Here is a 23,428-nt window from a genome sequence, read left to right on the forward strand (position 1 = left end):
AAAGCGCAATAGACGTTTGAGATGACGTGTAAATGCAGTATCAGATTAGGATGTCATTTGAATGAAGGATATTTGATGTGTGTCATGTACATTTGACTGACTGGTGATTATTTCACTTTCATATGAATATCTTCTGCAAAGTTGTTGTTTATTCCACTGTCAAATTCTCAAATGAGTCTGTGGGTTAGTTTTTATAAATATAGTAGTTGAAAAGATAAAATACATTTCCGTGATCACGGGCGTGTCCAACTTCTCATTAGGCGAACGTAATTTTTTTCCCGGCTTGCATTGGGCGCGACTATCCTTGGCCACGTCTCCGGGCCACGTCGCGCATTACTCGCCATTTTCCCATCCAGACCGTGGAAAACGTCGATTTAGGTGCCTGACAGACCCTATAGTAAGGTTTTAAACCTGCAAGTAACGGAGGCTTGAAGGTCGTATTTGATTTGACCCGCATAGGTTCGTTCTAGCGAAGGCACAGCCGCCTGCAGCACCCAGCAGAATCATGAACATTTTCAGACTCACTGGTGATCTCTCCCATTTAGCAGCCATCATCATCCTGCTGCTAAAAATATGGAAAACCAGGTCCTGTGCCGGTGAGTAAGATTCCCATTTGGACTATTTGCAAGCTGCATACATCTCCAATTGCCATCTCAATTCCAGTGCAATGTACCTAGCTATTAAATTAGCAACGTTTCTTTGTAGTGGATTTTTGTTGACAAGCTAACTGCTACTAGGCAACTAACGTTAGTTTGAGGCTTCATCAAATCAGATTGTTAGCATTGATGCTAGCACGGCCTAGTAAACAGGACAGTGTTGGGAAAGGACAAAGTCCAGCAAATCAAATACACCCAGATGAAATGCATGCAATGTCTGTTGCTAAGTAACGTTAGTTGACTTGTGTTGAGTACCCCACTCATTTATTAGCTAGCGATATCAGGTCAACATCTGCGCACGTCAGTTTACAGGGCCCACTAAACGCTTTTCAGTGTGTGTGGTATGTCATGCCTCATCATCCCTGTTGTAGTACAGAAACCTTTGATTTTAGTCCGCTAATTCACCCCTCCCCCCGGCGTCGCTACCCTGGTCTGTCCTTTGACGTGGTAGCGCTGTCACTTAACGCGGATAATATGGTTAAAAAATATATAATTGCTGTCAAATGCACAGCTGATACAGGACTTTGTTACTTTAACTTATACAGAATTTAAGTAGTCAATTTCCAATGTCCCCTGGGAATTACAAGGCTTGTTGCAGTATGTTGTGTAAGGCCACAGGACTTCTAAACAAGATTGCTAACAAGCTAATCAAATGGCTACCTGAACTACCTGCATTGACCTTTTTTTGCACTGACTCTACCCACACACTCAGACATACTTACACTGACACCCCAACACACATGCGTACAAACACACTATCACACTCACCACATATGCTGCTGCTAGTGTTTTATCTATCCTGTTGCCTAGTCACTTTACCCCTACTTACCCCTACAGTACATATATACCTCAAGTAACTTTGAAACGGGTTTGGGGTTGAAGGTTAGGTTTAAGATCTGACTTGTCAAAGGAGGTACTGATACCTGTCACGATCAACAACTTCAGTAGGCAGGTAGCTTCTCACACAAGAGATTGGATTTGACACATTCCAGTCAGGCAAAAAATCAGTTTGTGCTCAGGTACTGGGCCTGTCATTAGAAACATAATCTCATCACTGCAAGCACCAAAGTTTAATTCAGTTTTTAATATACTCTAGTCTAGCATTGTTATTCATGTATTGTGAGCTTCTTGACTACAAGAAGGGTGCTACCACTTGCCAGTGTTTGCAGGTTGGCCTTCTGAGGCGGAGCAGCTGTAAGTCTATCTATGTCTGTGTTTAAAATTCTTTGGATTTTTATAAAATGCCTTGGATTTTTATCACAGTTGTCTCTACCTGGCCATGCTAGAGAGGAAAGAAGCTCTCAAAACATAACTGAGATTGTAGCCACTGGCCATAGCCATACAATATCTTTGTGTATTGTTCAGGCATAGGAAGGTTGAGGGATGGATCTTCTTTCAGCACAGTCTGAAATAGTAGGTTTTTGCAATGGCAAGCCCAGGATTGTACATCAGGTGGTCTAAGCATTTGTATGTGAAAATGCTGTACTAAGCCTACTTCTTATCAGACCCTCAGTTGGTTGTGTGTTTTGCAATTCACCTGAATGGAGTCCGACTAGCTTTTACCTCATCAAAGATGCTAAGTGGATTTGATCTGTCATGTTTTCATTCCTGCAGTTAGAATCAGAAATTAATGTACGCAAGCATCACAAACAAAGGTCACCTTATATTAATTTGGTGTTGCTGCTTGTGGAATAAGTCACAGCCATGATGCCTGTAATGTCAGGAATTGCCATAGCAGTACCTTCAAGTTGATGACATTGACAAGTGTAAGATGGAACACAAAACATTGTGTAGTTATGAGTCTGCCGGTCCTAACTGGGTTAGCCAGTGAAATGGGACAAAATTAGCTTTCTGGGTTTCGATTTCTACCAAGGGGCCACCGAAGTCCTTTTTCAAAAACACTTCTTTCCTTTCTGCCTCCCTGAGAATTAACACTGATCTGACCTGACTGGATAGGTGAAAGCAAGGATTTAACTTCATAGCCTCACACCAACTCTGTCCAGTGAGATCAGTGGTTACTCTAAGGAAGGATGCAAGGTTAACATCTCAATTCTTTCACAATTCAGATGAAGTTAATGAGACCGAATGAGAGGAAGCCACTTAGGGCTTTTGAGATGTACTCATGGTGGGCTGTTGTGAGTTTAGAAGAGAAGAGAAACAGACATCTGACGTCTCATACACTTGGTTGGTTTTTTGTCTCTCTTGACAGGTATCTCTGGGAAGAGTCAGATCTTGTTCGCCTTGGTGTTCACCAGTCGCTACCTGGACCTGCTCACCTCCTTCATCTCCCTCTACAACACTACCATGAAGGTGAGACAAACAGTGGACCTTGTGAGGGTGACAGGCTAATCCTCTTAGAGATCTTTTTTCAAGCAACACACCCTGCCCATTCTCTATAGTAGTGAGATCTACTCACGAGTCAATATTGAAGTACTGTTAAGTTGACACACCCTTGTATACCCAAGGTTCATTGGTGTATGAGTGGGTGCATCAAGAGTGTGTACCTCTAATTATGGAAACCACTAGTACGTTGAAAACACAAGCAGCTAATTTGCTCACTTTTCTAATCGGTTTCTGAGGTTGCCGTGTGCTTAACCTAATTGGATGTATACACACATCTTCCAGATAACAGTGAAAGGGAACAAGTTAGTGATTGGTGTATTGTATCGTTTAAGGTAATCTACATTGGCTGCGCGTACGCCACCGTGTACCTGATCTACGCTAAGTTCAAGGCCACCTATGACGGTAACCACGACACCTTCAGAGTGGAGTTCCTGGTCGTCCCCGTAGGAGGGCTGGCATTCCTTGTCAACCACGACTTCTCTCCCCTCGAGGTAAGGACACACACCCTCTTGTCTCTCATTAAGATGAATGCATACTGCATTATACAGCAACTGATATAGAGGCATTTTTTGGGGTTAAACGGCAAACGCCCTGTAGCAGTTAGCATACACTGATGTTGGTACCTTCAAACTTAGCAGTGAGTGATGACCATGAACACAAGACTGGTGACTATAGTTATGCTCAACAAGTATATTGTTATTCTATCTCCATTTGTGATATTTTACCATGCCTCGCTGGCTTGCTAGATAATCAATGCTCTGACATTTGCGATGTTGTCATGACGATAAGTCGGATGTGATCGTATTTACTTTAATGTAAACAAACCGCTTTCTGATTCGGAACTGCGCACACAACTTTTCACGACACAGCCGGGAAATGGGTCTACACAGCCACACACTCCACCTCTCACTATCTCCTCTCCCTCTAGATCCTGTGGACGTTCTCTATCTACCTGGAGTCGGTGGCCATCTTGCCCCAGCTCTTCATGATCAGTAAGACGGGCGAGGCGGAGACCATCACCACCCACTACCTGTTCTTCCTGGGCCTGTACCGGGCTCTCTACCTCATCAATTGGATCTGGCGCTTCTACTTCGAGGGATTCTTCGACATGATCGCCATCGTGGCCGGTGTTGTTCAGACAATCCTCTATTGCGACTTCTTCTATCTGTATGTGACAAAAGGTGAGTCGAGCTGCAGTCTTCTGACTTATTTTCGAAGTAAGTTTGGAGCAGTGTTTCCGGAGCAGTCATTTAACTGTTGTGCTGCGCCACGGGAAAATTGCCACCACTCCAAAAAAAAAAATGGAAACATATTTTGGTCGAGGCACAATTTGAAGGTGTTAGAACGATCTCCATTTACTTTTCCTCTGCAAACAAAACAAGTAATTAATAGAAAAAACAGACAACCTCGTAGTAGAATATTTTATCTACCTAGTTGGCTTGTGTGTTCTATACAAGATAAATATTCCTCTCCAGGTGCATTCAAGTTGCTGTGGCGCAGCACACCTCATCCCCATATTGTTTTTATCTACCTTGCTGCTCTTTTGCACACCAATATCACTACTTACTTCAAATCATTAACACCTTCAAATCATCATCTGCTCATCATCATCTGCTCATCTAGCACTCGTGTTAATCTGCTAAATTGTAATTACTTTGCTACTATGGGCTATTTATTGCCTTACCTCATGCCATTTGCACACACTGTAGACTCCCCCCCCCCCCCCCCACACCATTTTTTTGAGTGACTTAAAACAAGTTGTGCAATAAGTGCCAACCAGGGAACCAGGGTGCCAACAAGGGAAAGTGTTGAGGGAATAGTGACATGAAGTGGTTTCTGTGGGAGGTACAGGCATGGTTATGCTGCGTGCCAGGTTACCCCTCTGCCAATAACGGCACATTTTCAGTTTTCCCCTCCCCACTCAGACCCAGACAGTCCTTGAGAAATTGCCTTTTGTGAAGATATTTTTTAATTGAAAACAATCCCAGTAAGGTACATGTTATCCCAAAAGTGTTTAATATTGAGATAGAAATGGCTGCATTGGACCTTTAAACTTGAGTATATACACTGTATACTGGTGGCCAGTATGTTGCAATAAACTTTAGTGAACTATTAACAGAAAATATTTACAAAATAGCTACATATAGGAGCAGATCATCATTGTAAATGAGAACGCACAACTGCACCGCATTTCGAATTCTTGTGCACCATTATGCACGATGCTTGAATGTGTTCTTTTGTCAATATTATCTGTTAATAGTTCACTAAAGTTTATTGCAACGTAATGGCCGCCTACTCGTCTTCTTTCTCAAGTTCATTCTTGAATATACCTGCCCACATCTCCACTGTAAACCACTCACCGGGAACTTCTGGTATTTGTCACAAAATGTGTTTTGGTCATCTGTTTAACCGTTGCTTTGAACCTAAAAAAATCTCTCCTCTGTTTCAGTACTGAAAGGAAAGAAGCTGAGTCTGCCAGCCTAAGTGCCAAAGATCACCGATTTGGCAGACTCGCTGGGGGGGTGGCACATGACAGTTGCCCCCCTCCCATCCCCCCGCCAGTGTAAGATGCCTGAGACAGAGCGAGCCGCTCAGTTTGTCCTGTTTTTTGACCACTATCAGCAACGCCTGTTCAGGAGGGTGCAAATGTCAGAGCGCTCAGATAGAAATGTATTGTATAGGGCTAGGGAATTTTCAGCTCTATTAATTATATTTCCATCTGCAACGCTTCACCTTGTTGAATGCAACCCAGAACAAACCCGAAAAGGCCATCCTGAAGCCTTCGGACTTCTGTTTGATGCATCTTGCCTGACCTTTTTTTATTACTGTATAAAGGAAGAAAAGTTTTCTAAATAAAAATGTGTACTCTGATGATTTGACACATTAGTGAATGAGCTGAAAACATAAATTGCCTGTGATTTGGCACTGTAAAATATTGGCGCGGACTTCGTGGTGGGATAGTATTGACTAAAACCATTTAAGAGTATTTGCAACCTCAAATGTACTTTTTTCCTCAATCCAGAAAGAGGGGAAATGTAATGGAGTGTTATTCCCTTGGCTTTGGTTGGCAAACTTTTTTTGTATTTTTTTCGCTTTCTGACCCAGTGTACATTCCTGTATAAAGACAGCCAGTTACTGTTCATTCATGCCCTGGTCAATACTTAATATCCTCCAAAAAGATTAAACTAATCAATTTAAAGTTTGAATTGACCTGTAACTGTCACCTGTTATTTGAAATCTATCACTTACACCCCCAAAGAGTTTCACTGAAATACAGTATCGATAAACTGCCTTATCTTCATTGCTGTAAATGGCTTTCTTCATTTAAATGTACACCATCAAATCACCTGTATCTATATTTTACTACCTGAGTATCATTTCAAAATGAGTCCATTCATCGGCAATATATAGGCTACCAACTCAGACATCAGCTCCATATGTTTCTTAATGTCCATAGATTAGTCTACATGATGTGCATATTGTTGAGCTCACTTTAGAAGATCTGTGGATCTTTGACACATGATTATGGGCATTGTTGAATTGTAACCAGACATCTGCCTTTACTTATTTGGCCTCACATGCAGATCATTCCTATTTTTTTTTTTTTTTACTGAGTTCTTTTGCATGCTGTTGCCACCACAAATAAAGATTTTACGGAAAACACTTGACTGAATGAGAAGAGGTGGGTGTTGATTGTACTTTATTAATCCCAGAAGGAGAAAGTAGTCATTACAGCCATAGCAACAAACAAAAAACGTACATGGTAAGGTTGCTAGGCATGGTGAGTTTAGGCTGTCATGTACTGGCTACATAAGCAGTTAATTTACAACAATTGCAAAACACAAATCCGCATTTATAGAACATTGAGAACAAAGGATCTTAACTTTAACTAAAAAGCTGGATGGCATTTATCTTGATGAGTCCGCAAACGGTCTCTACGATTGAAAGCTTTCCCACAATCCGTACATTGGTAAGGCTTCTCTCCTGTGTGCGTTTTCATGTGTCTGCTCAACTGATGGGAGGTGCTGAAGGACTTGTTGCAGGTGAGACACGAATACGGTTTCTCCCCGGTATGACTTCGCCGGTGTATGGTGAGATAATGGGCTTGAACAAAACCCTTCCCACAGTCCTTGCACTTGAATGGCCGGTCTCCAGTATGGTATCTCACGTGTATCCTCAGTTCAGATGCAGATTTGAAAACTCTGGTACATTCCTTATATGTGCAGGAATAAGGATTCTCCCCTGTGTGAATCAATACGTGTCTCGCCAATGGGGCAGGGCTAAAGAATCCCTTACCGCAGTAGGAGCACGGGTAACGCACCCCTTTGTGGTAAACATTCTCATGCATCTTCATTTGACCTTTGTCCCTGAAAGCTTTGTTACACTGGGAACAAGGGAAACGTTTCACCTGAGGAGTGTGAACACGATTCATGTGTGTTTTCAGAATCCCCTTGGATTGGAAGCTCTTTCCACACTCCCAGCAAAGGCACGGTTTCTCTCCTGTGTGCGTTCTCTGGTGTGTCACAAGAGCAGTTTCAAAATGGAACTTCTTGGGACAGTGGGAGCACTTATATGGAAGATCCCCGGTGTGTGTCCTCTCGTGTCGTACGAAGACAGATAACTCGGCATAGCTTCTCTCACAGTAGGTGCAGCGGAATGGCCCGCTGAACTGATGGTCATCCACGTAGTGTCTGGAGAGGTATCTTATCACATTGAAGCTCTTCTCACACATGGTGCATTGAACCGGTTTGTGCTCTACCTTGTGAATTGCAAGCGTTTCTTGGTCTGGGAACATCCTTCGGCAATAGGCGCAGCGGAGCGGGTTGTGGATGCGTTTGTGTGCTGTCAGTGTGGATTTTAGCCCGAATTCCTTCCCACATTCATTACACTTATGGACTTTCTTTTCCCCTAATTCAACAGGTTCACCCTTCCTCACCTTGCAGAACAGTCTCATGTGCCTCCTCAAAACAAAGTCGAACTTGTATTTCGACCCACAACGGGGGCAAGCGTGTGGGCGCTCATCTGAGTGAGAGAGAATGTGATATCTCAGGTATCCCGATATAAATTTATGGCAAATAGGACACCTTGCACAGCGTTTGGATGATCCTATAGGTGTGTTTGGTTCCGGGGTGGAAGATGGGTGTTTGGTTGCATTGGTGGAGGACGACTCACTGTCCTCAGGTGTTTCCTCAATAGGAAAGACACATCTTTCAATATGTTCCTGGAAGCTTCTCAAGGTCTTGTAAATCTTCTTACAGGTGGGACATCGATAGGGCCAGTCACCAGTGTGGGTCACCATGTGTTTCCTCAGAACTGCAGGACGCTGTACGACCTTACCGCACACCTTGCATGTCCTACGCTCCAGAGACCTTTTTGCTCTCGCTGATGACCCCTCCACAGAATGCATGTAGGTGAAGGCAGAATTCTGTTTGCTTAGAGTTGCAGAGAGTTGTATGATTCCTGCTTCACATGTCATGCTCTGCTGGTGTGTACTGCCTGATGGCCCTGGGTCTGTCTGCCCCGTAGCTGGAGGACCACGGCTCTCTCCAAGCTCCCCTTGTTGACGACTCAGAAAAAGACAAGCCTCTTCATGAGCCTTCACACTGTAATCGTGCTTGAAGGTCCTCTCACAGTTACTACATTGATGGATTCCTTTTTTCGGATGGGACTCCATGTGGATCTTCAGTTCGGAAGAGTTAGGGAAGATGTGTTCGCACACTCTGCACTTTTTGGGCTCAGTGTGGATAATCTGATGCCGCTTCATGCTTGAACCTGTTGCAAAAGTCTTCCCACAAACAGGACATGTCTTGCAGACAATGCGTTTGAGTTTTTTTTCATTTGGGCCTGCTTTTTGTCCTTGCGGACGTGGTAAAATTTTCTTCAACATCAGACCCTTGTATTGCATCACTGATATGGATGACTCATTGTCCTCAGGTGTTTCCTCAATAGGAAAGACACATCTTTCAGTATGTTCTTGGAAGCTTCCCAAGGCCTTGTAAATCTGCTTACAGGTAGGACATTGATAGGGCCAGTCACCAGTGTGAGTCAACATGTGTTTCCTCAAGACTGCAGGACGCTGTACGACCTTACCGCACAACTTGCATGTCCTACGCTCCAAGGACCTTTTGGCTCTTGGGACCTGTTGATTTGATTTGGGGGTCTGTGTCATGTCAGCGATGACAATCCCTTGTAGGTCCACCGAGGGTTTTTGTATCATGGAGAATCTGATTTCTTTAGACATGCCTATGTTTCTCTTTTGTTCAGGTTTGGGCTTTTTTCTGAATTTTTCATAATGGGTTTCTTCTTGTGTTTTGATTAGTTTAAAAGGCTTCTCTATACCATCTTCCCCTATACCCATCACTGTTTCGTACTCTGGTTCCACCTTGTCTGTCTCTGGGTCAGCAAACTCTGCATCATCCTCCGCCTCCTCATCATCACTAACAGAGGATGTTTTGTTTTTCTCACATTCCCCTGATCTGCTATCCACCCCTTCTCTTTCTTTTACATCCATACGTGTTCCTTCTTTTTTCACCTCTGTTGTAATTACCACCCTTTCCACAGGAGGAAGACAGAGAGCTGAGAGAATGCAGTCCCCATCGGTGGAAGATGGAGGGTCTGAAAAAGGGAACCAAAATGCAACACACAGACTTAAATTTGGAATGGGGGGGGTCCAAAACAAATCCATGATATAGCATGAAAATGATGGGTGCGAGATGCCTACCATGGTTGTCCAGCTTGCAGAGATCTCTGTGGTATTGAAGCAGGGTTTTCAGCTGCTGAGGGTGAGATATGGACTCAACACATTCCTCCAGAACAGAGGGGACGTCACTGAGCAGCAAGGCAGCCTGACACAATAAGTAATACAGAGTTAGAAGGAACATACAGTACCAGTCAAAAGTTTTAGAACACCTACTCATTCAAGGGTTTTTCTTTATTTTTACTATTTTCTACATTGTAGAATAATAGTGAAGACATCAAAACTATGAAATAACACATATGGAATCATGTAGTAACCTAAAAAAGTGTTAAACAAATCAAAATATATTTTATATTTCAGATTCTTCAAAGTAGCCACCCTTTGCCTTGACAGCGTCGCACACTCTTGGCATTCTCTCAATTAGCTTCATGAGGTAGTCACCTGGAATGCATTTCAATGAACTGTTGTGCTTTTTTAAAAGTTAATTTGTGGAATTTCTTTCCTTCTTAATGCATTTGAGCCAATCTGTTGTGTTGTGACAAGGTAGTGGTGGTATACAGAAGTCCAGGTCCTCTCTGGCTGGGCCACTCAGAGTTCAGAGACTTCAGAGCCACTCCTGCATAGTCTTGGATGTGTGCTTAGGGTTGTTGTCCTGTTGGAAGGTGAACCTTCGCCCAAGTCTGAGGTCCTGAGCGCTCTGGAACATGTTTTCATCAAGGATCTCGCTGTACTCTGCTCCGTTCATCCTTCCCTCGATCCTGACTTGTCTCCCAGTCCCTGCAGCTGAAAAACATCCCCACAGCATGATGCTGCCACCACCATGCTTCACCGTAGGGATGGTGCCAGGTTTCTTCCAGACATGAGACTTGGCATTCAGGCCAAAGAGTTCAATCTAGGTCTCATCAGACCAAAGAATCTTGTTTCTCATGGTCTGAGAGTCTTTAGGTGCCTTTTGACATTCTCCAAGCGGGCTGTCATGTGCCTTTTACTGAGGATTGGCTTCCGTCTGGCCATTCTACCATAGGGCGTACAATTGGCCCAGCGTCGTCCAGGTTTGGCCAGGGTAGGCCTTCATTGTAAATAAGAATATGTTCTTAACTAACTTGCCTAGTTAAATAGGTTAAATAAAAAATAAAAAGTTGTAGAAACATCTCAAGGATGATCAATAGAAACAAGATGCACCTGAGCTCAATTTGAGTCTCATAGCAAAAAGGGTCTGAATACCTTTGCAAATAAGGTATTGTTTTTTTTATTTTTAATACATTTGCAATTTTTTTTTCGAAAAACCTGTTGTTTTCGCTTTGTCATTATGGGGTATTGTGTGTAGATTGCTAAGGAAGATATTGAAAAAGTCAAGGGGTCTGAATACTTTCCGAAGGTACTGTATATACTTGTATTTCTACTAGTACCTGTTGGAAGTTTGACACAGGAAGTAGCTTCTCCAGTCTCGAAAGGAATTGCCACATGAGTTTCTGTATGCCTACGTCATAACTTGGACCAAATTCTACAGGAAAAACATCCTAAAACAGAGTAAAGGAATATAAGCTATGAAAACATCTTAGATTATTATTGAATTTCTGGAAATACACAGCAGTGGAAATACACATAATGGAAGTGACCCACAACTATTCCATAGCCAAATACTTACTGACCTGGAAGAAATGTTCCCTCTCGCCAGGGTCTTTCAGAAGGCTTTGAACCAGCCCAAGGAAATTGGATTCAGATAATCCTACCTCTGCATCAGCCTTAAACACAGAATATTATTTTTGTTTTTTAAACAACTAATTGACCATCCTCGGTTCAATTATTTGAATTCATTTTGTTATTTTTTCCCCTTCTGTGAGCTCAATGAACACATTGCACAGTTTCTCTAGAAAAATAAAATCTAGACGGAACTGTGCGATGTAGTAGGGAGTTGTAGATTCCAACAGGCCAATATTCTGCATAGTTTAACACAAACAAACGTAGTAGTTAACTACAATGACCATAATTCATTGCGCATCTACTTGTCCAGTCTGTGTATCTTTTATGCCTGCTACGAAGAGAGAAGAATGCGTGACCTTGAGGTGATATAGAGAGCAGCTGTTGCTTCGTGAGGTATTGCTACCTGAAAATACATGATCTAAGTGATTGATAGTTGGTATTCAGCCTCATGTATTTCGAAAAATAGTGATTTTAATGTGAATAAATTATGGTTAATAAGTGATAAGCATTAACTACCATCATGGGACTTTTATTAATAGTTTTATTCTGCGTTGTTACAGCATTCAACCCACATAATGTAAAAATATACACTGCTCAAAAAAATAAAGGGAACACTAAAATAACACATCCTAGATCTGAATGAATGAAATATACTTATTAAATACTTTTTTCTTTACATAGTTGAATGTGCTGACAACAAAATCACACAAAAATTATCAATGGAAATCAAATTTATCAACCCATGGAGGTCTGGATTTGGAGTCACACTCAAAATTAAAGTGGAAAACCACACTACAGGCTGATCCAACTTTGATGTAATGTCCTTAAAACAAGTCAAAATGCGGCTCAGTAGTGTGTGTGGCCTCCACGTGCCTGTGTGACCTCCCTACAACGCCTGGGCATGCTCCTGATGAGGTGGCGGATGATCTCCTGAGGGATCTCCTCCCAGACCTGGACTAAAGCATCTGCCAACTCCTGGACAGTCTGTGGTGCAACGTGGCGTTGGTGGATGGAGCGAGACATGATGTCCCAGATGTGCTCAATTGGATTCAGGTCTGGGGAACGGGCGGGCCAGTCCATAGCATCAATGCCTTCCTCTTGCAGGAACTGCTGACACACTCCAGCCACATGAGGTCTAGAATTGTCTTGCATTAGGAGGAACCCAGGGCCAACCACACCAGCATATGGTCTCACAAGGGGTCTGAGGAACTCATCTCGGTACCTAAAGGCAGTCAGGCTACCTCTGGCGAGCACATGGAGGGCTGTGCGGCCCCCCAAAGAAATGCCACCCCACACCATGACTGACCCACCGCCAAACCGGTCATGCTGGAGGATGTTGCAGGCAGCAGAACTTTCTCCACGGCGTCTCCAGATTCTGTCACATGTGCTCAGTGTGAACCTGCTTTCATCTGTGAAGAGCACAGGGCGCCAGTGGCAAATTTGCCAATCTTTGTGTGTTCTCTGGCAAATGCCAAATGTCCTGCACGATGTTGGGCTGTAAGCACAACCCCCACCTGTGGACGTCGGGCCCTCATACCACCCTCATGGAGTCTGTTTCTGACCGTTTGAGCAGACACATGCACATTTGTGGCCTGCTGGAGGTCATTTTGCAGGGCTCTGGCAGTGCTCCTCCTGCTCCTCCTTGCACAAAGGCGGAGGTAGCGGTCCTGCTGCTGGGTTGTTGCCCTCCTACGGCCTCCTCCACGTCTCCTGATGTACTGGCCCGTCTCCTGGTAGCGCCTCCATGCTCTGGACACTACGCTGACAGACACAGCAAACCTTCTTGCCACAGCTCGCATTGATGTACCATCCTGGATGAGCTGCAGTACCTGAGCCACTTGTGTGGGTTGTAGACTCCGTCTCATGCTACCACAGGAGTGAAAGCACCGCCAGCATTCAAAAGTGACCAAAACATCAGCCAGGAAGCATAGGAACTGAGAAGTGGTCTGTGGTCACCACCTGCAGAACCACTCCTTTATTGGGGGTGTCTTGCTAATTGCCTATAATTTCTACCTGTTGTCTATTCCATTTGCACAACAGCATGTGAAATGTATTGTCAATCAGTGTTGCTTCCTAAGTGGACAGTTTGATTTCACAGAAGTGTGATTGACTTGGAGTTACATTGTGTTGTTTAAGTGTTCCCTTTATTTTTTTGAGCAGTGTATATAATACTCAAAACTGTGATTATTTCTGTAATAATCTAACAAACGACATAAAAACAGCAATCGCTCAGCACTACACTTAGTCTGCATATGTTTTTTCCATGTCATATCAGAAATACATTAATGTCTATCACTGACCGGTTTAGACATTAGCTAAGGCTCTGCCTTAAGGAGCTCACCTGTGTCCCCCAGAAAGGTTTAAGGATCTGTATCCTGTCCAGGTGTGGCTGAATGGTCTGGAGGTCTGTGATCGGCTTCGAGCGACACAACTCCAGGACCAGCTGAAAGCAGAGCAAACCAATCCAGGACACGTATTTGAGACAATAAACACTACTAAATATGATCATAACCCATCTTTCCCATCATAATGAGCACTAGCTCCACCCCTCTCTCTCACCCGTGCTCGAAGACCCAGAATAAGTTGGGCCCTCTGACTGTCATTCAGAAGCTCTGGAACCATCTCTGTAACCATGGTAACAAACTCCTCCAGCATCCCATAATCCATCACGTGTCTCTGCTGGATCGTTTGCCAGATGGCTGCTGAGACCAGCCGCAGTGGAGGAATCATAAGCCGCAGAGAGGGGAGAGGAAGAGAGGGACCTGAAACACAGAAATTTACCAAACGATAAAACAATAATAAAGAAGTTTGAATGATGAGCAACAAGTAGTGAATTAATGAGTACGGACTAGTGAGCGATGAGTTAAACACTCACTACCAGTCAAAAGTTTTAGAACACCTACTCATTCAAGGGTTTTTCTTTATTTGTACTATTTTCTACATTGTAGAATAATAGTGAAGACATCAACACTATGGAATCATGTAGTAACAAAACAAATCAAAATATATGTTATATTCCAGATTATTCAAATAGCCACCCTTTACCTTGATGACAGCTTTGCACAATCTTGGCATTCCCTCAACCAGCTTCATGAGGTAGTCACCGGGAATGTATTGCAATTAACAGGTGTGCCTTCTTAAAAGTTCATTTGTGGAATTTCTTTCCTTCTTAATGCATTTGAGCCAATCAGTTGTCCATATTATGGCAAGAACAGCTCAAATAAGCAAAGAGAAATGACAGTCCGTCATTAATTTAAGAGATGAAGGTCAGTCAATACAGAAAATGAAGAACTTTGAATGATCAAGCTCTATGATGAAACTGGCTCTCATGAGCACCGCCACAGGGATGGAAGACTCAGAGTTACCTCTGCTGCAGAGGATACGTTTATTAGAGAGTTACCAGCCTCAGAAATTGCAGCCCAAATAAATGCTTCAGAGTTCAGGTAACAGACATCTCAACATCAACTGTTCAGAGGACACTGTGTGAATCAGGCCTTTATGGTTGAATTGCTGTAAAGAAACCACTACTAAAGGACACCAATTATAAAAAGAGACTTGCTTGGGCCAAGAAACACAAGCAATGGACATTAGACCGGTGGAAATTTGTCCTTTGGTCTGGAGTCCAAATTGTAGACTTTGTTCCAACCGCCGTGTCTTTGGGAGACGCTGTGTGGGTGAACAGATGATCGCCGCATGTGTATTTCCCACCGTAAAGCATGGAGGAGGAGGAGGTGTTATGGGGTGGGGGTGCTTTGCTGGTGACACCATCTGTGATTTATTTAGAATTCTAGCCACACTTAACCAGCATGGCTACCACAGCATTCTGCAGCGATACACCATCCCATCTGGTTTGCACTTAGTGGGACAATCATTAGTTTTTCAACAGGACAAAGACCCAACACACCTCCAGGCTGTGTAAGGGCTATTTGACCAAGAAGAAGAGTGATGGTGTGCTGCATCAGATGACCTGGCCTCCACAATCGCCCGACCTCAACCAAATTGAGATGGTTTGGGATGAGTCGGACCACAGAGTGAAGGAAAAACAGCCAACAAGTGCTCAGCATGTGTGGGAATTCCTTCAAGACGGTTGCAAAAGCATTCCAGGTGAAGCTAGTTGAGAGAATGCCAAGAGTGTGCAAAGCTGTCATCCTGGCAAAGAGTGGCTATTTGAAGAACCTCAAATATAATATATTTTGATTTGTTTAGCACTTTTTTGGTCACTACATGATTCCTTGTGTTATTTCATAGTTTTGATGTCTTCACTATTATTCTACATCAATTAGTTAAAAATAATGTAATCATATGTGCAATGATCACATCAAATAGGTAAAAAAGAACGCTAGTGAAAATTATATAAAGAGATATTAGCTTGCTAGCTAGCTAGGTCTAACAACGTTATCTGAAAAAAGAAAGAGGCCATTGAGTATCTTTGTTTAGTAATTACCTATTGCTACAGAATTGGTCACGATCAGACTTCACATTTTTTGGTTATCATCGATTAGGGCATTTCCACGTCAGCATGACACGAAAATAGTTTGGGTATCGTAAGATTGTTTTGGCAATTCTCACATAGAAACTTAATTGGGAGGAAGAATGTTTCATTTGCTTTTTTGTATTTCTATAACAATTTTTTCAAAAATCATGATGTAAGTGGCCATTTTAAGCTCCTTTTAGTCCCAACACAGGGGTTAAAGCAAGAAAAATCCAATGACAAACTTACGTCGATCTCAGATCGATAGTCTGGGGCCAAGTTAACCTTCCCTTTCATGTAAGAAGGTTTGACCAATTCCAGTCCCCTTGCTGAGGAGGTCCGGGGAAAATTTACAGTGGGGCGAAAAAGTATTTAGTCAGCCACCAATTGCGCAAGTTCTCCCACTTAAAAAGATGAGAGAGGCCTGTCATTTTCATCATATGTACACTTCAACTATGACAGACAAAATGAGAAGAAAACATATCCAGAAAATCACATTGTAGGATTTTTAATGAATTTATTTGCAAATTATGTTGGAAAATAAGTATTTGGTCAATAAAAAAGTTTCTCAATATTTTGTTATATACCCTTTGTTAGTAATGACAGAGGTCAAACGTTTTCTCTAAGTCTTCAAAAGGTTGTTATACACCGTTGCTGGTATTTTGGCCCATTCCTCCATGCAGCTCTCCTCTAGAGCAGTGATGTTTTGGGCTGTTGCTGGGCAACACGGACTTTCAATTCCCTCCAAAGATTTTCTATGGGGTTGAGATCTGGAGACTGGCTAGGCCACTCCAGGACCTTGAAATGCTTCTTACGAAGCCACTCCTTCGTTGCCCGGGCAGTGTGTTTGGGATCATTGTCATGCTGAAAGACCCAGCCACGTTTCATCTTCAATGCCCTTGCTGATGGAAGGAGGTTTTCACTCAAAATCTCACGATACATGGCCCCATTCATTCTTTCCTTTACACGGATCAGTCGTCCTGGTCCCTTTGCAGAAAAACAGCCCCAAAGCATGTTGTTTCCACCCCCATGCTTCACAGTAGGTATGGTGTTCTTTGGATGTAACTCAGCATTCTTTGTCCTCCAAACACGACGAGTTGAGTTTTTACCAAAAAGTTATATTTTGGTTTCATCTGACCATATGACATTCTCCCAATCTTCTTCTGGATCATCCAAATACTCTCTATCAAACTTCAGACTGGCCTGGACATGTACTGGCTTAAGCAGGGGGACACGTCTGGCACTGCAGGATTTGAGTCCCTGGCAGCGTAGTGTGTTACTGATGGTAGGCTTTGTTACTTTGGTCCAAGCTCTCTGCAGGTCATTCACTAGGTCCCCCCGTGTGGTTCTGGGCTCACCGTTCTTGTGATCATTTTGACCCCACGGGGTGAGATCTTGCGTGGAGCCCCACGATATCTGTATCATGTAGCTACTGTTCACGGATCATAGGACCTTACAGGAGGTATGTATAAGTCAAAAATGGCCTATAATGTCCACTTTCTTCACAATTTGCAAGGACAAATTTTGTCCTACAAATGTAAAAAATAATCTAAAACATTCTGTGACAACTGCCTAAACAATATTTTTAAGGGGGGGGGGGGGGGGGGTCGTCTATTACAACGTTTACCTCGACATAGAACCTACCTTGTGACAAAGTTGGTTTAAAATATGTTTTTGTTCCTATTCATCAACATTCGGTTTCAGGAAGTTAGCCACTTAGCTAGCTAGCTCGCCGTGTTGTTGGTTACTGGAGGTCTATCCACTATAGCTATATACCTTCCTTAGATAAGTATGTTTTTACCTTTTGCTTCACGGATGTGTCTTTCCATCTTGAGTGTTCCTTGCAGTTACATCCGAAAACGTTTGGTATGATAATGAGGTTAATAATATCCACGTTTACTCCAAGTTTGCAAAATACGAAATGTCTCGCTTTTACATCCGTGTGGAAGCTATTTCGACAGTGTAATAGTTCCGACACAAGTTCGCTTGAGCGGAAAATTTGAGCTACTGTATAATTTTAGAATAGGACTGCCAACCAGCGTTTTCATTACTAATAATACGGTTAGTGCTACCCGGGATCCTTGGGACGTCCCTAACCTTAAAAGCCAATTTATGCTTGAAATGAAAATGTGTTCGGAGGCTCCGTATGCATACAGATGCCAAATTGAGCTCCGTACCGCATCGCTTTGCGTCTCATAAATGTTGTAGAAATTTGACTTGGAGGTGGGCGGGAGGTACTGTATAAACACCAACTCACTTCCTTGAAAACAGCTCTGCGCTGCAGTGGCGACCCGATTGGGAAAGGCCCCACCTGTTCTGAGTCGCACCCATTTAGCTAAAAAATATTAATTAAAGTTGCTAATGTTCTCTAGTTGCTCAGTGTTCTTTCACTCATTGGGACACTACATCACAGCAAAATTTACAGGGAGAGCTTGAAAATTCAAGCCATAGATTTACATTAGAAGTGCCCATCAAGGTAATTTGCCACAGATAAAATGATGTCAAATTGCTTTGATTGGACTGATCTTGTCAACATTATACTTTCAAAATCTTAGCTAGCAAGCAAGACAAGCAGTCATCATCAGGAATCAAGTCGACACTCTACTGGCAAATCCTTGGGCATAAACATTACTCAACAATTTGGAAATCGCAAATTCATCAATGAGTGGTTTGGAAGGAATCATTGGCTAACTGCAAGCGTTGCAAAGCAATCACTAGCCTGCTAGTCAGTGGAGTGGGTGCGTGGTCCAAGTCTGGGTTTAAGGATCTATTTTCCAAGCTTAAAAGGATAAACATTCACATGCCATGGGTCAGAAACGTTTGACAACCATGCTGCCAATCCAGCATGACTTCTACCGCATTCAAAACAACTAGAAACTCTGAACTGGGAAACCTCAGACTTCAGTGAGCTCAAGACAACTGGGAACTCTGAAAAAAACTAGCTCTGACTGTTATAATACTGTTATAACACGTTTTGAACTATCATCCAACTCGGAATTCCAAGTCAGAAACTCTGGCCTCTTTCTAGAGCTCCAACCGGAGATCACTGACGTCATGAGGCAACCTTGTTTTTTTCTGAGTTCCCAGTTAATCCATAGAATGCCAGACTTTGATGACAAAGTTTGATGACAAATTTGCCCACAAGAAGGACCGCCGCGCCACCTTCCTTTTCAAGTGAACACAGCACAACAAGTATTGTATGCTGCTACATAAATTATGTAATATGCCAGGGAGATATGTATAGTGTAGCTAAGAAAGTAACAATATGTTGTGAGTAAGCTGTTAGTAGCCCATGTGCCTCACCCTAATAATTTGGTCCCTTTCCCCCTCATAACTTAGCATACTGTTCTGACTTGGTGGTGCACATGTAACCTATAGCCTGTTTTACGGAAATGCCATCGAATATTGTAAGTGCTTTGATTGTCTGCTTATCCTACAGTCCTGACTTGGTGTACAGGGAGAATACTGTAAGAATGTTCTGAATTCTGTCGCTGTACATTTCAAAAGTGCTGAACAAATAGTTACATTGACTACGTCCATCCTAGCTCGCTCATTAATTTCTTAATCGAAATTACAGATTGCCTCTTATCCGCTCGCTGTTCCCTTATGCCATAGTTTGTACATCTCAATTATCAGTAGAAACCACATTTGTTTAAACAAGTCAGTCATATCAGCTATGTTTTTTATTTTAAAGGCAGTAAATGAGGCTGAATGAACTGTTTCGCTGCAAGACAAGGCTCTGCTGATAGCCAAGTGTAGCGGTGGTAACGATCCACTCCATAGCGCTGAAAAGAAAGCTCTGCTGTTGGGACAGCTTCATGTAGGTCCTAACAGTTGTGGGTGTTACAGATGACTAGGAGTGGAAGGTAGGAATCAGGTGCAGAGAGCAGAGGGTTCACGGAAAAATGCACTTTATTCCGGCACAAAATGGTCATGCCCAAAACACAGGGCGGAAAACACTGACCAACCCAAAACACAGGGTAACATGGTCCAGAGCACAATAACACCACAATAACACCAAAATGTGAACACAAAATAATCCCGTACAAACAAGGGCGGGCTTCACAAGCATTTAAAATGTAAGCAAATCAAGAAAACACAAATAGGAACAGGTGCAACTCATAAGACTAAACTAACAGAAAAGGGATCGGTGGCGGCTAGTAGGCCGGTGACGCCGAGCACCGCCCAAACCGGCAGGGGAGCCAACTTTGACGGGAGTCGTGACAGTGGGCACCGTTTGTTACCGTTATAGTGCAGTTAATGTATTATTTAGTGTTGTGTGGTGGCTTTGCTGGCATGCACCCCCAAAATATTTTTGGAGTTTGCCTCACCATGATTTACATGCTGAAATCGCCACTGCTGCAATGTTCCACGAAGCAGACGTATGAATGCCCTGACTCCTGCAGAGGCCGTATCACCATCAGTGCTGCACGGCCAATGCAGAGGACAAAAGGTACTATAAATGTATAGCTCAATGAGCTCTACCAGGGCATTGGCTAAACGGGCTACAGTTTGTCAAAGTGACGTCACACTCTCGCTCTGAACTCGGGGTTTTCTTGTTTGGGCAAAAATCCATCATCCATCCTCTCACCTGATGCTGACTAGGAGGAATGCAGCTACGACCGAAAGTGACATTTTCGTAGTAGGTTAGGAGAACTTACTCAGCAGGTTACTGTTAGGAAAAGGGTAGCTAAAATACTTTCACGGTCGTCATAAACAGAAGACCAAGGCGCAGCGTGGTAAGCAAACATAACTCTTTAATTAAAGAGAGAACACTGAACCGAACTAAAACGAACCGTGAAGCAATGTGGCTAGTGCAGAACAGGTAACTAAACATAGAATAACAAGCCACAAAATACCCAAGGAATATGGCTACCTAAATATGGTCCCCAATCAGAGACAACGATAAACAGCTGCCTCTGATTGAGAACCAATCTAGGCAACCATAGACATATAAACACCTAGACTAGACAAAAACCCTAGACATACAAAAACCCATAGACAATACAAAAATGAATCAAAACACCCTTGTCACATCCTGACCTAACCAAAATAATGAAGAAAACAAAGCTAAATTATATAATGAATGATAGTAAAAAGCTTAAATAAAATTTTGGGCAAAAAGGCAAACTCGGCTCCATCATTCATTGAATCAGATGGCTCATTCATCACAAAACCCACTGATATTGCCAACTTCTTGAATTATTTTATCATTGGCAAGATTAGCAAACATAGGCATGACATGCTAACAACAAATTCTGAACCTACACATCGATGTATAACTGACCGAATTATGAAAGAAGCATTGTAAAAAAAAGTATCATTGTCTATCAACAATGACAAGACACCTGGGTCTGACAACTTGAATGGAAAATTACTAAGGATGATAGCAGACGATATTGCCACATCTTCAATATAAGCCTACAGGAAAATGTGTCCTTAGGTCTGGAGTGAAGCAAAAGTCATTCCGTTACCCAAGAATAGCAAAGCACCCTTTACTGGCTCAAACTGTCGACCAATCAGCCTGTTGGGATGGCGCACCACAAATCAGTGAATTGCAAAAAGGGATGTAAAGACACATGTATAGGGTTGCGTTCTCAGCAGCAGCACCAACTGTCAGAAAAGGTACCTAAAATTGAAACGGGGTGGAATACCATCAAATCGTTTGATAAAGAAGAGGTAAATTATGAGAAACTAGGAGCCCGACCAAGGGGCCAAACACAACCAGAAGCGCTTGAGCTGCCGATTGAACCACCAGATACAGCCATAACAAGACCAGCCGACTGAAGGAGCAGTTGGGGGACCATAACTACACCCAATCATGGTAGCCCTTTTCCAACAACTTCTCATCTGCCTGGAGAGGAGGGACGAAGATCTCAAGCAGGAGTTCCAGGGCCTATGACAATCTATCCTCACAGCTCCTCACCAAGCGGAACTCGTCAGTGAGAGAACAAGATTGGGTCTGCCAACACCAGGACGTCAGAGGATCGACACAGCAGGGACTTCAACTCCACAGCAGGGTCTCCAACCAGTGATGAGGCCAGCCCCAGCACCAGGAGATCAGTCCAGCAGCACTAACGTCCACCCCCCAGCATTCCTGAGGAAGAAGCCAAAGATGCCTGCATACCAGCAGGGGGAGGACATTGAAAACTACCTGCTGAGGTTTGAGCGAATAGCCAAGACGTGGCGGTGTCCAGAGGTAGAGTGGGCCTGCAGGCTTGTCCCATTGCTCACGGGCAAGACCTTTAGAGGCTTACACAGCAATGGATGAGGGGTTGTCCAACATCTACAAGGACCTGAAGAAAATGCTGCTGGTGAAGTTCCACATCTCCCTGGAGACCTACCGTCAATGCTTCATAGCTGCATCGACACCATCGGGTGAGTCGCTGAAGGAGACGTACCACAGTCTCAGGGGCCTCTACCGACAATGGGTTTGACCGTAGGAGAAGAACCAGACTAGAGATTGGTGAGGTTGTCATCCTCGAGAGACTTCTACAAGTTCTCCCACTCAACACTCAAACCTGGGTCCGAGAGCACAAGCCCAAGGATGGGCTTATGGTGGACAAGCTGGCACTGCAGTACCTTAATGCACGTGAAAGGGGCCCACCATGAGTGGCAGCATCCGCTCCAAGGAGTTTCAGAGACACAAGGGACATCAAAGATGGTGGAGGTAACTCTGAGGGGTATGTGTCTGGGAGGAGGGAGGTAAGGGATCATGCAGTTCGCTCTGATGGGAGGGGCCTAACCTGTTTTTACTGTCAGCAGCAATGGCACAAAGCTTCAATGTGTCTACTTCATAAATCCAAGCTCTCAGGTTACAGTTATGTTCCCAGAGAGGGGGATGGTTTTCAGGATAGGCAGAGTGGGGAAGGGTCAGTCTTGGTACCTGTAAAAGTGAATGGTAAAAGTCTTACTGCAATGATTCACATCTCATTTCCCTGTCTTTGATCAGAAAATGCCATGACCTTCCATGTATACTGATGTGCAGACATCATGTGCAGACAAGCCCCACATGCCAGAAAACCAGTGCTGTCCGTAGGTCTGACCGGGCTCCTCTCTGTTCACTGCCAGTGATTTCCACCCCATTCAAGGGAATTGCAATGGACACTGTTGGACCCTTGGAGAAGAGTACCGTAGGTTATGAGTACATACTGGTGATCTGTGACTATGCCACCCGGTTTCCAGAAGCCTTCCCACTCCGTTCCATAACCACTCCAAAAATAATCAGTGCTCTTGTTCAGCTCTTCTCTCATGTAGGAATCGCAGATAAAATCCTGATGGACCAGTGGACAAACTTCACCTCGCGGCTGATGGTTCAACTCCACCCACAGCTGGGCATTAAAGGTTTGAGGAACACTCCCTACCATCCCCAAATGGATGGGCTCATAGAGAAATTCAATCAAACGCTCATCAACATGCTGAGTAAGTTTGTGGCTGACACGGGCAAAGACTGGGATAAGTGGTTACCCTTTCTGCTTTACAGGGAGGTGCCTCAGGCATCGACAGGTTTCTCGCCATTTTAACTCTTCTATGGGTGGCCAGTGCAGAGACTACTGG

General features: G+C 43.5%; 2 protein-coding genes across 3 annotated transcripts; one reads left to right on the forward strand and one right to left on the reverse strand.

Moving 5' to 3' along the window:
• The first annotated feature begins 315 nt into the window (after positions 1-315).
• kdelr2b (KDEL endoplasmic reticulum protein retention receptor 2b) lies at positions 316-6,662 on the forward strand. Its single transcript, XM_021575536.3, has 5 exons — positions 316-596; positions 2,866-2,966; positions 3,332-3,490; positions 3,928-4,180; positions 5,449-6,662. The coding sequence occupies exons 1-5, from the start codon at positions 506-508 to the stop codon at positions 5,481-5,483; spliced, it is 639 nt and encodes a 212-aa protein (XP_021431211.1). The 5' UTR covers positions 316-505; the 3' UTR covers positions 5,484-6,662.
• A 20-nt stretch (positions 6,663-6,682) lies between these two features.
• On the reverse strand, positions 6,683-18,188 carry LOC110498864 (uncharacterized). Of its 2 annotated transcripts, none has more exons than XM_021575535.3 (7): positions 17,673-18,188; positions 13,960-14,162; positions 13,742-13,843; positions 11,349-11,441; positions 11,106-11,216; positions 9,721-9,844; positions 6,683-9,614 (listed from the first exon to the last, which is right to left on the reverse strand). In XM_021575535.3, exons 1-7 carry the CDS (start codon positions 17,698-17,700, stop codon positions 6,889-6,891), a joined length of 3,387 nt encoding a protein of 1,128 aa, XP_021431210.2. In that variant the 5' UTR covers positions 17,701-18,188; the 3' UTR covers positions 6,683-6,888. The 2 variants fall into 2 exon arrangements, with proteins under 2 accessions (XP_021431210.2, XP_036811551.1); XM_036955656.2 differs by having other exon boundaries at positions 11,345-11,441; positions 17,673-17,824.
• Between the last annotated feature and the right edge of the window lie 5,240 nt (positions 18,189-23,428).

The sequence above is a fragment of the Oncorhynchus mykiss genome, chromosome 20, assembly GCF_057628025.1.
Source record: "Oncorhynchus mykiss isolate SJ-2025 chromosome 20, ASM5762802v1, whole genome shotgun sequence".
NCBI classification, from domain to species: Eukaryota; Metazoa; Chordata; class Actinopteri; order Salmoniformes; family Salmonidae; genus Oncorhynchus; species Oncorhynchus mykiss.

Coding starts and splice junctions, on each gene's coding strand:
- kdelr2b (XM_021575536.3), top strand. CDS start 506: ATGAACATTTTCAGACTCACTGGTGATCTCTCCCATTTAGCAGCCATC. Junction 597..2,865: donor GAAAACCAGGTCCTGTGCCG/GTGAGTAAGATT, acceptor CTCTCTTGACAG/GTATCTCTGGGAAGAGTCAG. Junction 2,967..3,331: donor TCTACAACACTACCATGAAG/GTGAGACAAACA, acceptor GTATCGTTTAAG/GTAATCTACATTGGCTGCGC.
- LOC110498864 (XM_021575535.3), bottom strand. CDS start 17,700: ATGGAAAGACACATCCGTGAAGCAAAAG. Junction 13,844..13,959: donor TTCTGGGTCTTCGAGCACGG/GTGAGAGAGAGG, acceptor CTCTGCTTTCAG/CTGGTCCTGGAGTTGTGTCG. Junction 9,615..9,720: donor CTGCAAGCTGGACAACCATG/GTAGGCATCTCG, acceptor TCCCTTTTTCAG/ACCCTCCATCTTCCACCGAT.